This window comes from Eupeodes corollae, chromosome 2 (assembly GCF_945859685.1).
Source record: "Eupeodes corollae chromosome 2, idEupCoro1.1, whole genome shotgun sequence".
In the NCBI taxonomy this organism is placed as follows: Eukaryota; Metazoa; Arthropoda; class Insecta; order Diptera; family Syrphidae; genus Eupeodes; species Eupeodes corollae.
In genome coordinates this window covers 110,215,128-110,229,911 of record NC_079148.1, presented here as the reverse complement: position 1 = coordinate 110,229,911, position 14,784 = coordinate 110,215,128, and the positions used below count along the sequence as shown (strand labels likewise).

General features: G+C 34.1%; 1 protein-coding gene across 1 annotated transcript in view; it reads left to right on the top strand.

Annotated features, from left to right (window-relative positions):
• The first annotated feature begins 4,799 nt into the window (after positions 1–4,799).
• The window catches only part of LOC129948245 (ras-related protein Rab-37), a 100,907-nt gene continuing 90,922 nt past the window's right edge, over positions 4,800–14,784 (top strand). The window contains exons 1-2 of the mRNA XM_056059165.1: positions 4,800–6,482; positions 6,567–6,677. Coding sequence (XP_055915140.1) covers positions 6,075–6,482; positions 6,567–6,677 — 519 coding nt within the window. The 5' untranslated portion in view covers positions 4,800–6,074. The remainder of the gene's footprint in view (positions 6,483–6,566; positions 6,678–14,784) is intronic.

Below are 14,784 nucleotides of genomic sequence, written 5' to 3'. Positions count from 1 at the left end.
CGACAAATCCCTAAAAATTAATGACGAATTTTTATTGAAAGCAGAATTATGGGGAGTTCAATGGTTGTCTGCTTGGGGATGGTGGGTACCCTTATACTAATATCCTCTTTACCCCCGTTTTGAATCCTGGAACAGATGCTGAAATAAGATACACTACATCTCATATTTGTAGCTACTCTTAACACTGTGGAAAGATGCTTTGGCGTCTGGAATACAAGATTTCGCATTTTGTTATCAGGCATGAGGTAATCCTTAGAAAATGACAAAACAGCAATTATAGCCTTAGCACTTCTTCATAATTTTTCAATTGATTTCCAGGATGTTCTTCCACCCGCAATACAACAATACAAATTTTTATATTTTATTATTTGTTATGACAAACAGCTGATTTGATGGACAGGTAAATGGAATAGATTGCTCCTTTTTTGTATTTTTTTTGACACAAACATTGTATAACTAAAATTTGTAGCAGAATTTTGTATAAATGGGAATTTTCTGTATAACTATTCATCTGTTTAGCGAGTTCTATTGAGTAAGATTGTTTTTAGATATACAAAGCCGTAGTCATACATTTAAAGTGACAATACTTTGAGGTACATCACCGTTACAGAAGAAAACTTAAAGTGGACTTGCATGAATCTGCATTAGCATAACGCAAAAAAGTAGAGGCAGGTAGATTTATGTGTCAAAACCTTAAAGTGGGAGAGAATAAACCAGAGTTAGCTGTTTTAACTTCCTATAAAATAGTATCAACTATGTTCTACATTTCACTCGAAATGAAACTGAAATCGATTCCAAATACAATTTGTAGTTATGAGTTTCACTTTTATCAAATTCAATTTAATTTTTTTCGAACTTAAAACGAAGTGAATTTCCGTTTTATACATTTCAATTTTTGGGATTTTTAAGAGAAAGAAGAAACTGTTTAAGAACTCAAGAAGGTTATTTAAAGGAAATAAATCTGTATGTAATGCACTGAATCCGTGGAAGTTACAAATTCTACTTCGTATTTGGGTAACGGAAAAAGTATTTAAAATGCTTTTGCAGCACACCAAATGTCTTCTTAATAAGATTTCAGTAAAACAATGTCCTTTACAAAATTTAATTTCACTCAAAGTGATTTCGAAAAGCATTTGAAATTATGAAATCGATTGAATGATAAAATCCTGGAAACAATTTCACTCGATTTTTGGTGTATTTTTAGATTTAATTTAATTTGATTTTGGAAACCTTTCTGTATAACGTTTTGAAAAATTGTATTGCCGAAAGTGTGATAAAATAAATTTAAAAAACCTAAAAAAACAAAAAAAAAAACTGTAAGAATATTGAAAAATATTTTCGAACAACCGAAAAACATTGCTTTAAAAAAAGACGGTGGTTATAATTAGGATCACAGAGTTTTTTCACAGTCTTAAAATAATAGTTTAAATTGAAATCTTTATATAGTAAGAACGTATTAAAATTCGGAAAGTTATGTATCTCACTAATGAAAGAAAAATATAATTACTGTAAAAAAATGTCAACAAACAAAATATTTGCTCTTTGGAGGGATGAAATAATAGAAATGTCATTCAAAGCAACCTTGAAGCAGGTCCACCGTAATGCAGACAAAGCCGAAGCTGAAGCGTGTTTGTGATTCAGCCATTAAGTTCTCATAACCTTATAAGAGGGTTGATTCAATGTTCCAATAATCTTGTGCACAATCCACACCAAACTGTAACTTTCTGTTGATGATTTTCGATCTGAACAAAAACATACATGTTTTTGGAGCCATTAAGTTAAAAATACTCCTCATAAAAAAAAATGATTTATCGCTCAAAATAGTTCCCAAATTCAAGCTATTCGAAGGTATAAACTATTAAGCCGATAGTCGGCCGTTTTTGGCGAATATTTCGAGATCTTTGTTTAGAATTTGTCTTAAGCCAGTGCATAAAATGTTGAAAGTTGTTCAGATCTATCGCGAGTTGATGTTTTGTGAATTCGGTTTCCAACATCGTCTACAGCAGCCATATTCCTTCTTTCATACGAACTCGCGAACTTTTTGGAGAAATTTGCATTGCACACACTGTGGTTTTGGCCAAAACTTCTTTAGAAAACGCAACGTTTGTTCTACTCAGCAGTTACTTTGCAAATTAGTTTTTAGAAGCTGTTCAAGCGTAAAGTGACTCATTATGTTCCGCAGAGCTGTGACACTGACTGTGTGTGTCAAGATTTTGAGTGGGAGACAGCCGTCAGTGTGAAAAACTCTATGATTTAAACACAAACCTCTAAATCAAGTTAATTCCATTTAATACTAATTCCTTACTAAAGCCAAAGTAAATGAGATACGAGTATACTTACTTACTTTCTTAAGGTGGCACTACAGTCCGAGGTGGACCTGGGCCTCAACCAACATGCGTCTCCAGTCATATCGGTCCCTAGCTAGCTGTTTCCAGTTTCGCACGCTAAATGGTTGAGGTTCCGTCCGTCGGGATTGGATTCAAAGACCTTCCGGGCTGGAGCGTTGATGTCCATTCGCTCTTCATGACCCAGCCATCTAAGCCGTTTGACTTTTATTCTGCTAACTAGGTCAGTGTCGCTGTACAGCCCGTACAGTTCGTCGTTATATTTTTTCCTCCATTTTCCATCTATGCGTACGTGACCAAAAATCACCCGAAGAATTTTTCTCTCGAAGCATCCTAAGACGCTCTCATCTTTCTTTGACAGGGTCCAGGTCTCAGCACCATAAATGAGAAACGGGATGATGAGTGTCTTATAGATGGTGATTTTAGATGCTCGAGAGAGGACTTTACTTTTCAATCGCCTTCTAAGTCCAAAGAAGTAGCGATTTGCAAGAGTTATTCTTCGTTTTATTTCAGCACTGGTGTCGTTGTCTGTGTTTATAGCGGTGCCTAGGCAGACAAAGTCCTTATCTACCTCGAAGTTATAGCTGTCCATGGTGACGTTTTGTCCAAGCCGGTGTTGTTCAAGTCCTTTTTTGATGACAGCTTGGTCTTGCCCTCATTTACCACTAAACCCATTTTCTTCGCTTCCTTCGCAACGCTAAAAAACGCTCCACTGACATCGCGCTTTGATCTTCCAATGTCAATATATGTCAATATCATCTGCGTATCCGAGTAGTTGAATGGACCTTTGAAAGATTGTGCTTGTAGTGTTGATGGTTGAGTTTTGCACATTCTTTCCAGAACGATGTTGAAGAAGTCGCATGACAGTACATCGCCTTGTCTAAAACCTTTTTTGACATCAAATGGTGAGATCTTTTCTGAACTTGATAGAGCAGCGTGCATTCTACATCGTCATTCTGCACAAACGGATAAGTTTGACAAGGGTGCCAAAAATAGACATTGCTATATAGAGCTCTTCCCTATAGATACTGTCATACGCGGCTTTAAAATCGATAAAGAGATGGTGGGTATCGAATTGAACCTCCTGGTTTTTTTTCCAAGATAAGGGAGATATAGTATTGCTGAATAAATAAATAAGGTGGTGCAACAACTCGTAGAGAACCAAGCCCAAGTGACTTACAACTCTCAACAATCCTCTGTGCAAATAATGTTAGAGATGAAGGGGACTTGGAGTTTATATTTCGGATCCGAACGGCTTATTTGAAAAAGCTTTTTTCATAACAAGAGGATCATTTGTCGATTCCTCGCAAGAGGAAGAACACATGAAGAAAACAACTTAAGGTGACACAGGCAGGTATTGAAATTAAGACAAGAGAGTTGTAAAATATTAGTCAGACAGACCAACTGCCAGAATTTTGAAAAGCAATTTAAAAACAAAGATTCTCTTCGAATCTTCTGTTTTGAATCATGCGCAGACTTAAAAAAAAATAAAAAAGATTCGTAAATCATAATGTATTTATTACCTTCATTATTATTGTTCCCAGAGACTGATACATTCACATGTACACATTTCTACATTTTAGGTCTACTTACTTAAAAATTGCCGTTTGAAATTGCATTGTTAAAAAGAAGTTCCTATCAATTATGAAATGCAATATAAAGCCTTTAGAAAAGAGTACCTATAGTTTATTAGGTATGTAGGAAGGTAAACAAATTTACTCGTGTTTAAAAAGTACTTTTTACAGTACAAACATTTCTCTACAGATAAACTATATTTCATTTTCAAAGATTTTTTCTAATAAAGTCACAAAGCGAGTCAAAACAAAGGCAAATACTTTAATTAATAGAACAATGTGTTCTTTTTACTCTTTTCATAAGACCTAAACAACTTATGTAATGTATGATTTTAATCATAAACCAGAAATATTCAGTTCAATTTCCATGAATAGACACAATCGGTTATCGAACTATATCCGACATATTTTACATACAAACCTATATATTATAGATACATTAGATAAATGACTTTCTATAAATAGAAGTTTTCCTTTATCAAAGTTTAACAGTTTTGAATACTTGCAATATTAAAACCCAGAGGATATTTATCCTTTTTGCATTTCGTACACAATGTGTCCATTAACCTTCGTCCGTTCATATAGGATGCACCCCCAAATGACTCTTGAGAAAGCACCCAGTTTCACAGTTCAACAAAAACTCTAACTATTTATTTGCTATCTCAACAACCCCCAATCTCGTCATGTATACCTTGTTTCGCAATCATATGTACGGATATGGACTTACCACCAAACAACCCCCAAAATGAATAAAAAGCTTTCTCTCAGTACTTCCGAAATGCTGAAATATAGGCACACAAATACAAACAATATATTTATTTGCAATGAATATATAGGTCGACATCAAAGAGTAGAGTGGAGTGGAGTAGAGGCAGCCGGAACATCCCCAAAAACATTCATCTCGACTTGGGGTTGGAGTGCTTTTCGACATTTAATCGTATTATTGCGTATCCGTATCCGTTCGGTCGGTCATCGCTTAACTGTTTTCGTCTATTATTCCCCTTACTTTACTCATTCTGAATCTCTATACTCTGTGTACCTAAGGAAAAGTGTCGGACTTATTTCTTCTTTTTTTTTGAAAACCCTTGCTTCCTTTTACACATCCTTCACACACACTTTCAGGCTTCTAAATCCAGAGAGATAATAAAAGAGTGTAAATATTTGTTGTTTCATTTCGGCACTCGTATTATTGATGTGACATAATGTAGATTGCCTTCGTGGAAGCCGTCGTTCGTCGTTGTGGTCGTCGCGTCGTCGTAGCCAAAAGAAAACTTAAACTACCTTTACGAAGAATTCTTTTTAGGGATTATCTTAGATTTGTGTGGCAAAATTTGATAGTTATAGTTTAACTGTGATATTAACAAAATTGTATATTTGTTAAATAATTCGATTAACTCGCAATAATAAAAAAGCTTTAATTAAATATTATGTAGATAATATATATAATTCCCTAGGTTCGAAAGTAGGTTTATAATATATCGTTTATAAAGTTTTCTAACATACGGCAACGGTAAATAAGAAAAAGTATTAAACATAAAATATTCATCAAGTATTATTCATTTGTGATTGTAAAATACCATTTTTGAATAATTTACATCAGATTGGTTAACTCTAACTCATAATATAAATAAGAATAATAATAATTGTGTGCTTGCTTTATTTTTATTTCATTGATAAAATTAACGAGAGCAACGCAAAGAGCAATGTAACCCAGCCTTAATTTATTACTAGTATTAAAAAAGTCAGTTTTAAGTGTCCAATATAAATATATTTCAAGTGCTCATAAATAACAAATAGTTAACAACAATTTAACGAAATTCTTAAACGCATATATAGATACTCGTATTTAAGGTCAGTTCTCAAGTGTTTGAGTTAATCTTTTTGTTTAAAAAAAGTTTTTGTGTGCATTGGAAAAGAGCTGTCAAAACAAACGTAATCAAAAAACATCTCCCGCCTAGCGCAGTCCCACTGCAAATTGGGAAGTGACATTGACACAACAAAATAAAGTCTTCTACATTCTGTCAAAATTAGAGTGAAAGAAAAGCTTTAATCGAAGGGATAAAGCTCCCTCGCACTACTGTCAATTTTGATTCTAAGTTTGAGATAAAGGTGTCACTATAGTAGATAAATAAAGTTTAACAGTTACATTTTGAAAATGGCTGCCATTCCCGACGATGCAAGCAGTATGAGTGATGACGTTTTTGAAGACCCGGAAACAACGGCACGCCGTATTGAGGAAAAACGCAGTCAAGAATATCAACAACAACCCGAACCACAACCGGATCCGGATGAAAATAAACTTACCACAGCAGACCACCTAGAAGAAACCCATCGCACACCATCGCCAAGCGGATATCCGGGATACCATCCACCTCGCGAAGCATTGCAACTATACGGCTTAAAAGCCGACACCGATATGGTTTTGAATACAATAACCAGACACAATGCTGGTGGAATTGTGAAACAGACCATAGAAGATGATGACCTCGACGATGGCTGGAAGTCGTATAGATACGAAGAGGAGGACGAAGGACCTGTGTTCGATGATACTATTAATCACAAGGTACCTATAACTTAGTTAGCCTTTGTGCAAGTTCTCGTTCATAGAGAAAGAGATGATGTAATGATGAAAAACTTGTCTTTGCAGACAATCCTGCTTGGTGACTCGGGAGTGGGTAAAACATCATTTCTGGTGAAATACAATACCGGAGAGTTTAAAGCTGGATCCTTTTCAGCAACGGTTGGAATAGCATTAAATGTGAGTACATGAAGAAAGTCGATGATGTTGCAGGATGTTTTTAAGCACAAGTAGGTACTCGTAGTATTATGTACCTATACCTATAACTTTATATAGGTATAGAAGAAGAAGGTGGTTCGTAACTAAATATTGTCGATTGCATTTGCACGTGGCTTTATGATGAGAGGCGTTGCTGTAACAACGCCCTTCACCCTTCAGCCTTTACAGCTTGTGTGGTAGGGACGATAATAATAATGTGGATATATGTATAGCTTTGTTGTGGTACTTTTGTGTGCGGTGATGAAAGCTTCAGATGGCTATATTTAATTAGAGACCACTGACTTAAGCTAATTGAATAATATATGTATCCTGTAAACTATGTCTGTAAAGTTGTTCTTTTTTTTGTTTTATTATTATTATTAAGGTACTGCTGCAAAGTGCATGCAAATGGAAGAAGACCATCACAAAGCCACAAAGTGATGGGTTGTGTGTTTATTTAGAGTCCAGTTTAATTACCTTATTTTTATTGTGTGTTTAGGTATTAAGATTAATTATTAATTATTTCAGTTTTCCAATACATAAATTTGTATGTTAAAGGTAATTTAAGAAGGTATTGAAAATTGTTTGGTCAAAATCATTTTCAATTACATATTTAATTTTTTATGGGAAAGGGTATAATTTTAATTGTGCTCACTTCTACTAATTGTGGTTGCATAACCCAAATCAAGATGAATACTTGCATAAATCATGGTTTTTATCAGTGATATTTTATTTATTGTATAGTACGTATAGTATATATATGAATATGCATCTTAAATTATTTTTGAAGGTGATAGAAGCCTTAAATGACCACCACGCTCATTCACTTACTTATGCTAAGCTTGATGAGAAAATTATTAATTGCGGTTGAAGTCGGTTTTGGTCTCAATTATCGATTTTATCGAATGCGCTAATTCAGTCCTTGATTTAGTTTTGTGAAAACCTACAAAAACTCTACTACATTCAGGTCAGATTGCTTTGAGGGCCACCAGAAAGTTGCATTGTTTGATTCGATGCATTTTGCTGGAACCATATTGCCACGACTTCTACACTGTTTTGGGGAAATCAAGAATAAAAACCTAAATGGACGCTTTGGTTAGCGTATACCAGAGTTGTCGAAACAAAATATTAATCTAATTTTCAAAAGGCCGTGTTTTTAAAGTTTAATCTTGTGAGTGACAAATTCAAGTTTAAAGTATTTTGAAATGATAAAAGACTGTACGTCAGGCGTTCTTTACTAAGATAATTGCCCTCTAAGCTAGCTAAATAGCAGTTGTTTTGGTATGTTTCATCTCATATGGTGTTGGTTTTATTATACGACGTGTGGCACCGTCTTGTTGAAACCACATATTTTCCAAGTCGTATTCTTCAATAGCAGTAAAAATTAGTCTGTTATCATATGACCATAACCCTCCGAATTGACAGTGACAGTCGTTCCATCGTCGTTTTCGAAGATGTAAGGTCCATTTTCGCACCAAACAGTGACTTTTATCGAATGTAATGGCCTCTCTTTAATTACTTGAGGTTTTCAGAACCTCAAATACGAACATTTTCTGCTTCGTCGATGAAGAAAATTTTGTTCGAAAAATCGCCGTCCATCGCCTGTTGTTCAAACACCCATTCAACGTATCTACGACGTTGTGAATGAGCAACTGGTTTCTGTTGTTGTGTGAGCTGGACTTTATATGGATGTAGGTGTAGATCCATAATGTGCCGTAAGACAGTCCTAATTCCTATGAACTACAAGGAATCGATTCATTTGGGACTTCGGCAACACTTTCACTTACAGCGATATTTTTAGCGGTACAAGCACAACGATGATGCACATTGCACAGGCAGGGCCGGATTTAGAGGTCTAGAGGCTTCGAGGCAGTAAAGGAGCGGAGGTCCCCTCGCCCCCAAATTATTTTCAAAATAAAGTAAACCATTTTTTTTCACTAGTTTTTCAATAAATAATTTCTTGTGAAACCAAGTAGATTCGTTTAGTATTGAACAAACACATTAATACAAACGGAACGAACGGAACCTTTCGAGCTTTTTTCGCCGAAAAAACCTTGATGATTACGTTGAAATCCAGTTCTCGAAGTACATAAATCGCTTTCAATGCTCAGGAGATACAGCTTCGATAGACGTTTTTGTCCCATCGTGCCTACTTTTTATTTTTGAAAATGAGTGCACTCCAGTGTAATTTGGTACCATCAAAATCAAATACATCTTAATGCATTTTCGAGGTTTGGGAATGTAGCTCTGAAATTTTGATTTTCTAGAATTTGGTAGTAAATTAGTTCCGGCGATTGATCTGTTCCATAGTCTTTTTCCTTTTTGTATGAGTCAATCAAAGACACAAATTGAACCAACTCATTACCAAGACTAGGTCATTCGGATACACTTTCACCAATGCCTCTGCTGCAGGGTGCAAATTGTCAGCACCCATCCCTCGATGTTATTCAGGAATACAAATCATTTCATTGGGTTACAGATTTGCGTCTTGTGCTTTCCCGTAATCGAGCGGATTCAACCCCACAATTCCCGTTGTGGTGCGGGTGCGTGATTGAACATATTCATCAGTATGGGATATTTTTTTTGGCTGCTTCCTCGTATTTATCAAAATCATTTCGTTTGGATTCCACGAATGATTTCAATGATTCAAGTGCACGCATTGCCGATTCAAAAATAATTTTCTGGTCTTGCAACATCTTGTTTGTAGCGTTGAATCGCTCCCAGATATCGTTCCAAATGTTGCAAGCAAAGCTGCTTCGAGGCCACTCATCTTCTGCTGAAGGTGCGTTGCTTCATTCCTCACGATGTCTTTTTGTTCTTTATTGGAAGATATACTGGTTAGAGCTTCTTCGATTTCTGAATAACCGTTCACTAAGGCTTTCGTAGCTTCAGCTCGACAAGATCAACGAGTGTCTCTGAGCTTTCTCAAGACTAAAAACTGGCCGCTTTTCTTCTCCGATAATTTTTCAATCAGAATTCGATGCCGCTCTGTACTGGCTGTGAAAACCAGCCAATGGACAAGATTTAGAAGCTGCTCCCACTAAATTTAGAGAGTGACCACAACAAGGTACGAACGCCGATAAATGATTTTTTTTTTCCAAAATAAGAACCTGCATCCCCTTGTATTTGCACTCATGTTTGCAGCATTGTCATATGATTTTGATATTTCACTGATTGCCTGATTGGAGTGAACAAATATAAAACAATGATTTCTGTTATTTAAGATTAATATAATTAAATAATCATTTATATAGATTCTCTACTTTCATGACGAAATTCTTATTTATAAAGAGGAACTATAATCGAGAGTAGAGCAGAAGCTCAACCAACAAACTACTTCTCTCCTCTTTGTTAATATCTTTCAGGCTCTTCCTGAAAAATGAGTTAAGGTTGACGTAGATTTGAGATGGAATTTTTTTCTCTGTGACGCTCGTCGGGTTTAAATATAAATACATACTAAGGGATAAGGGAGCAAATTCGCTATAAATGGCCCAGCCATTTCAGTACAGTAGTCACTAAATTCTTACTTTATTTGTATACCTTCTTCCACACCTATCACATAATTTGTGTTTAGAACGAAACATAAATATAAAAGTTGGGTAGACATTTAAAAATAAATGTAACCCACTCCAAAATAAAACTATTTACATAATAACTTTCTTCAAGTCCAATTTTATAAATATTTTTATTTTTCTTGAAAACTAAATATTTTGTTTATCTACTTAAATTAAGCACATTATATAGGTAGTATATTTATTTGAGTGTCTCTTGCAAAACGTTCACTGTGTTAAATAAGTTAATAATTTACTATCTTACTTTGCTATTTATGAAAATTCATACCACACACCATTCAAGTTCGTTTTTTAAAAAATCAATAAGAGTGTATACTGTATAATGCAAACGTGCTTTAAGAAAATTTGTTTCGATTTTATAAATTTATTTTTATTTCTATTCATTGAACCGACTGATTACCTATTCCGGCATCAGTTATATTTATTTTGTGCTATAGTCCTGTTGTATAAAAATGTATCTATGTAGGTCTAGGTACTGATCTACAACATTAAAAACAACATTTTGAGTTTTAACATTATGGCTTTCACATCCATACAATCGTTTGTTACTACACATCGGAGTAATATATTTATCTGGAATCAAACCAAGCATTAAATCCCCAAATCCAATTAAGTCACCAAAGTGTTTCCAAAATTAGCTCTCCAAACAACGCAATTATTATTTTGTGCGAAATTCAAACCTCTCGCCTTTATATGTATGTATGTACCTCAATATATAATATGTTCTGCTTATTTATTAAATAAAACCTACACATGTACAACTCATTTTTCTATATTTTCATCAAAGTGTGAAAATTTCCTGATGTTGTTAACAGCAGAACACTTCCAAACAGAGTACCACATGTTCGTGGCAGTGCGGTGGCGGTGGTGGTAAAATTTCACATCACCGGCATACACTTCAGATCCTTCAGGAGAATCTAGGCTACTATAATACTCCTGTTTTCTATAGCTTTGTTGGAGTTTAGGCATTGTATATAAGTGTATAGGGTGGAGGGTTTATGTTTTCATTGCCAAAGCAAAACAGGATTAATCCAGCTTTTACCTTGATGGTTGAAGTAGCATGGTTAATGCAAATAACTATAAAACATCATGGTTACGCTTTACTGCGTCCATTTCCTAAGTCCATCATCACAATATTTCCCATTGCTCATGTCCAAATCAAGGTTAGAGGGATTAAATCACAGACAAACAGACTATATAGTATACAAAGCATCATAACTGCTTTTAATAATAATAATAATAATTCCATCCATAAAGTAATAGTAAATATTGTTTTAAAACCAACAATAAATTCATAAATTCAATGTTTGATTATTATAAGCTTTTAGTTCGTAAAGCCGTTAATACCTTTTGAAATTTAAAACAACTCTGAAGCTGATGCTGAAGCTTGAGGATTAATTAGTGGTCAGTATAGTTACAACGAAAAAAATCCTTAATTGCAAAAAATAAAAAATATAAATATTTATAGTGAGCTCTTTTCTGTGTAAGACGGTTATTTTTTTGTTTAATCTTACCTCTGATATGAAGTTCATCAAAAATGTACTCGTGTTGTGCATATCTCATCTCGGAACAGAGTTAAAGCTTAAAATTAATGGATCACCACAAAATTTTGGGTAAAAAGACTGCAGTTTTATTTAAAGAGTATTTTTAAGGAATACTTTTGTTTAAATAAATGCAAATGAAACACAAAATAATTATGTTGAAAGTCGAAATATTGACTGCATACAGATGTCCCCAAAATTAAGCCTACACTTACATACAAATCATTGACGCTAGGTAAAAAGGTATTAGGTGAACAAAATTTGTTGTCTCCTTCAACTTAAGTCTTCAGATAAAAAGACAGAACCATTCAATGATATTCTTTATTTTCGTATTAACAATTTAACGAGTAACATTTTGAAAATCGAATATTTCATACTAATAAAAACATTTCGGAAAATGGTTAATGAGTCAATTGATTAATAAGCGGATTTTCAGAGGTTTCAAAATTTAGCAAGCAGGTATTAGTCAGTTTATTGATTCTTAGAGAAATCAGTTCAATATTCACCTTCTCATGTAAGTCTATGGTGGAATGATATCGAGGAAGGTTAAGCACCACTTTTAGAAGCTGGTTTTGTGGTACTTGCAATTTTTTAATATAAGTTTTGGCACATTTCCTCCAATCTTTTTGAATAATCATTTTATTGTCTTAACTAAGGCAGGAGTTTCTATTTTTAAAAGAATACAAAGTATGCTAACTTTTTGCCTAGTGCTGACAATAATTTCTCTGAAAGTGAGTTATTGATCTTAATAAATACCAAGATATTTCACACTTGGATGCCATATAACATTTACACCCTTGATTGGTAGGTAAAAAAAAATTCTTTTTCTACTGAAAAAGATAGCTTGTAGGTTAGCATTTAGAGCTTTTTTTCCATTTTGTGTAGTAATTTGTCATCAATTCTATTGCGTTTCTTAAATTTGTCTCAATGTTAGAACTTAAAAAAAAAAATATGTTTGTGTCATCCAAAAAAATTGGCTATCTGACAAGCTGGTAACCAGAAGTATAAATATTGTACGATAAAGGCCCTAGTACTCATCCCTGCAGGACAGGAAGTTAACTTTGTAACAGTTAGATGAAAACACTAAAGTAACGATTGGACACAAAATGTTTTGGTCTGACGGAAGGCAAATAGTTTGGAACAAGCGTGCTTTTATTAAACATAGAAAAGGTAATGTCGTGTTTTAGGGGCTTATGGCTGTAAGTGGAACGGGGACACTTTGCATTTATTGACAAAATTCTGGAGGATTAGACATTTCTGGACATTCTTAAAAGAATGCGAATCTACGAGCAGCATATCACTTTTTGCTTTTTAATATCAAAAACCAGCTCAAGACCCCACCTCAGTCACCATATCTTAATTCCATTAAGCATTTGCGGGAAAAAATCAAACGAAGGCTTGAGAACTGCAACTCAAGCAACAAAAACGAATTTAAATAGAACTAGCCTTTCGCTAGCTTATAAGATATTGTATCTTACAGTGTTAAGCAAACGATAATAAATTGTTTAATTGTTTGATAATGGCTGAAGGTGACCCAACAAAATATTAGTTTTCCATTTTTTCCACACTCAAACATTTCATCTTATTTTGAACTGCAAGTGTACGCTTAATTTTGTGCAATTTATTTATAGAATTTTTGAAGTTGTTATTGTTATGATAATTATTATTTATAGTGTTTTTTTGTATCTTGTTTATATAACATAAAATAATAATTTAAGCAAAATTGAAAAAAAACAATGCATTTTAATCATTCAAAACAGTTTTTTCTTTTATTGGAAATATAATATAATTTTCTGTTATATTTAAAATATAATATAAATGTTAATACCGAAAACATTGAGTTTATCGAATATATGGGGAATAATATGGGTTTAAAAAAGGCTTTGTAGGAGTGCGAGAAAAAAGGCCAAAAATATGATGTTTTGCCAACAATCCAGAAAGCAATCATTTAAATACAATATTATCGAAGTTATCCGTAAGCTACAGTCCAATATCAATAACAACGTATCGCAAAATTGGAGTGATTTTTGTTCCATATTTATTGGAAATGTTTGTTCTTACAAATATTCGCTCATTTGAAGCTGAAAATTAGCAACTATATAATTCGCAGTTGCTCTATGTAGCTCGGATTATATGGAATATCGATTTATTCGAGAAAATATGCGTCAAGACAAGGTGTAATGGTCATCTTCTGATGAGCTCAACCATTACACCCGGGCCAAACACATATATGAATACTTTTATGTTGGTTTATATTTATTTTCATTTTCATAATCTTAAATCATATTTATTAAAATATTCAATGGTTTTGTCGTCAAGTTTCAACAGGTTTAAATCCGCTATATCAAAGTTCTTGCGATAGATGGAAAGGGATGTTGATTTGACAGGGTTAAGGAAGAGATCGTTCTTTTTTTACCACTGTGAAATGCGGAGCAGATCCCCGTTCATTAAAGCTACGGCATCATTTTTAGTCCCAAAAGGTCGACTTATCAGGAGCTGCATATCATCAACATAAGGATGAATGTTTAGCAACTTGTGGTAACTAATTTGTGTAAAATGAGAAGAGGATTGGTCGAAGGATAGATCCATGTGGCACTCCACTTAAAACATTGAGAAATGGGGACGAGTATCTATTGGCCACCACACACTGTTGCCATTCTTATTTCATCAGTTACAAAAAGTAAGACGGATTTGCAGCTGCGCTTAGGTCGAAAACCAGATTGACAGGTACTTAATGGGCTGTTGATTGTAATATATTTTTGGCTCTGCCCCAGAATAGTTTTCTTTTTAAATACTTTCGAAAGATCCAGAAGAATGGCAATCAGCCAAAGTTCTGTAGCAGTACCTGTTTGCTTTTTGGGTATTATAGTAATCTTAGCCTTCTTCCATTCATAAGAAATCCTGGTATCCCTCAGGATTTCATTTTGTCTTGTTTTTATAAATATTTTTCAATTGAAGTTTCTAGACCACTCAACC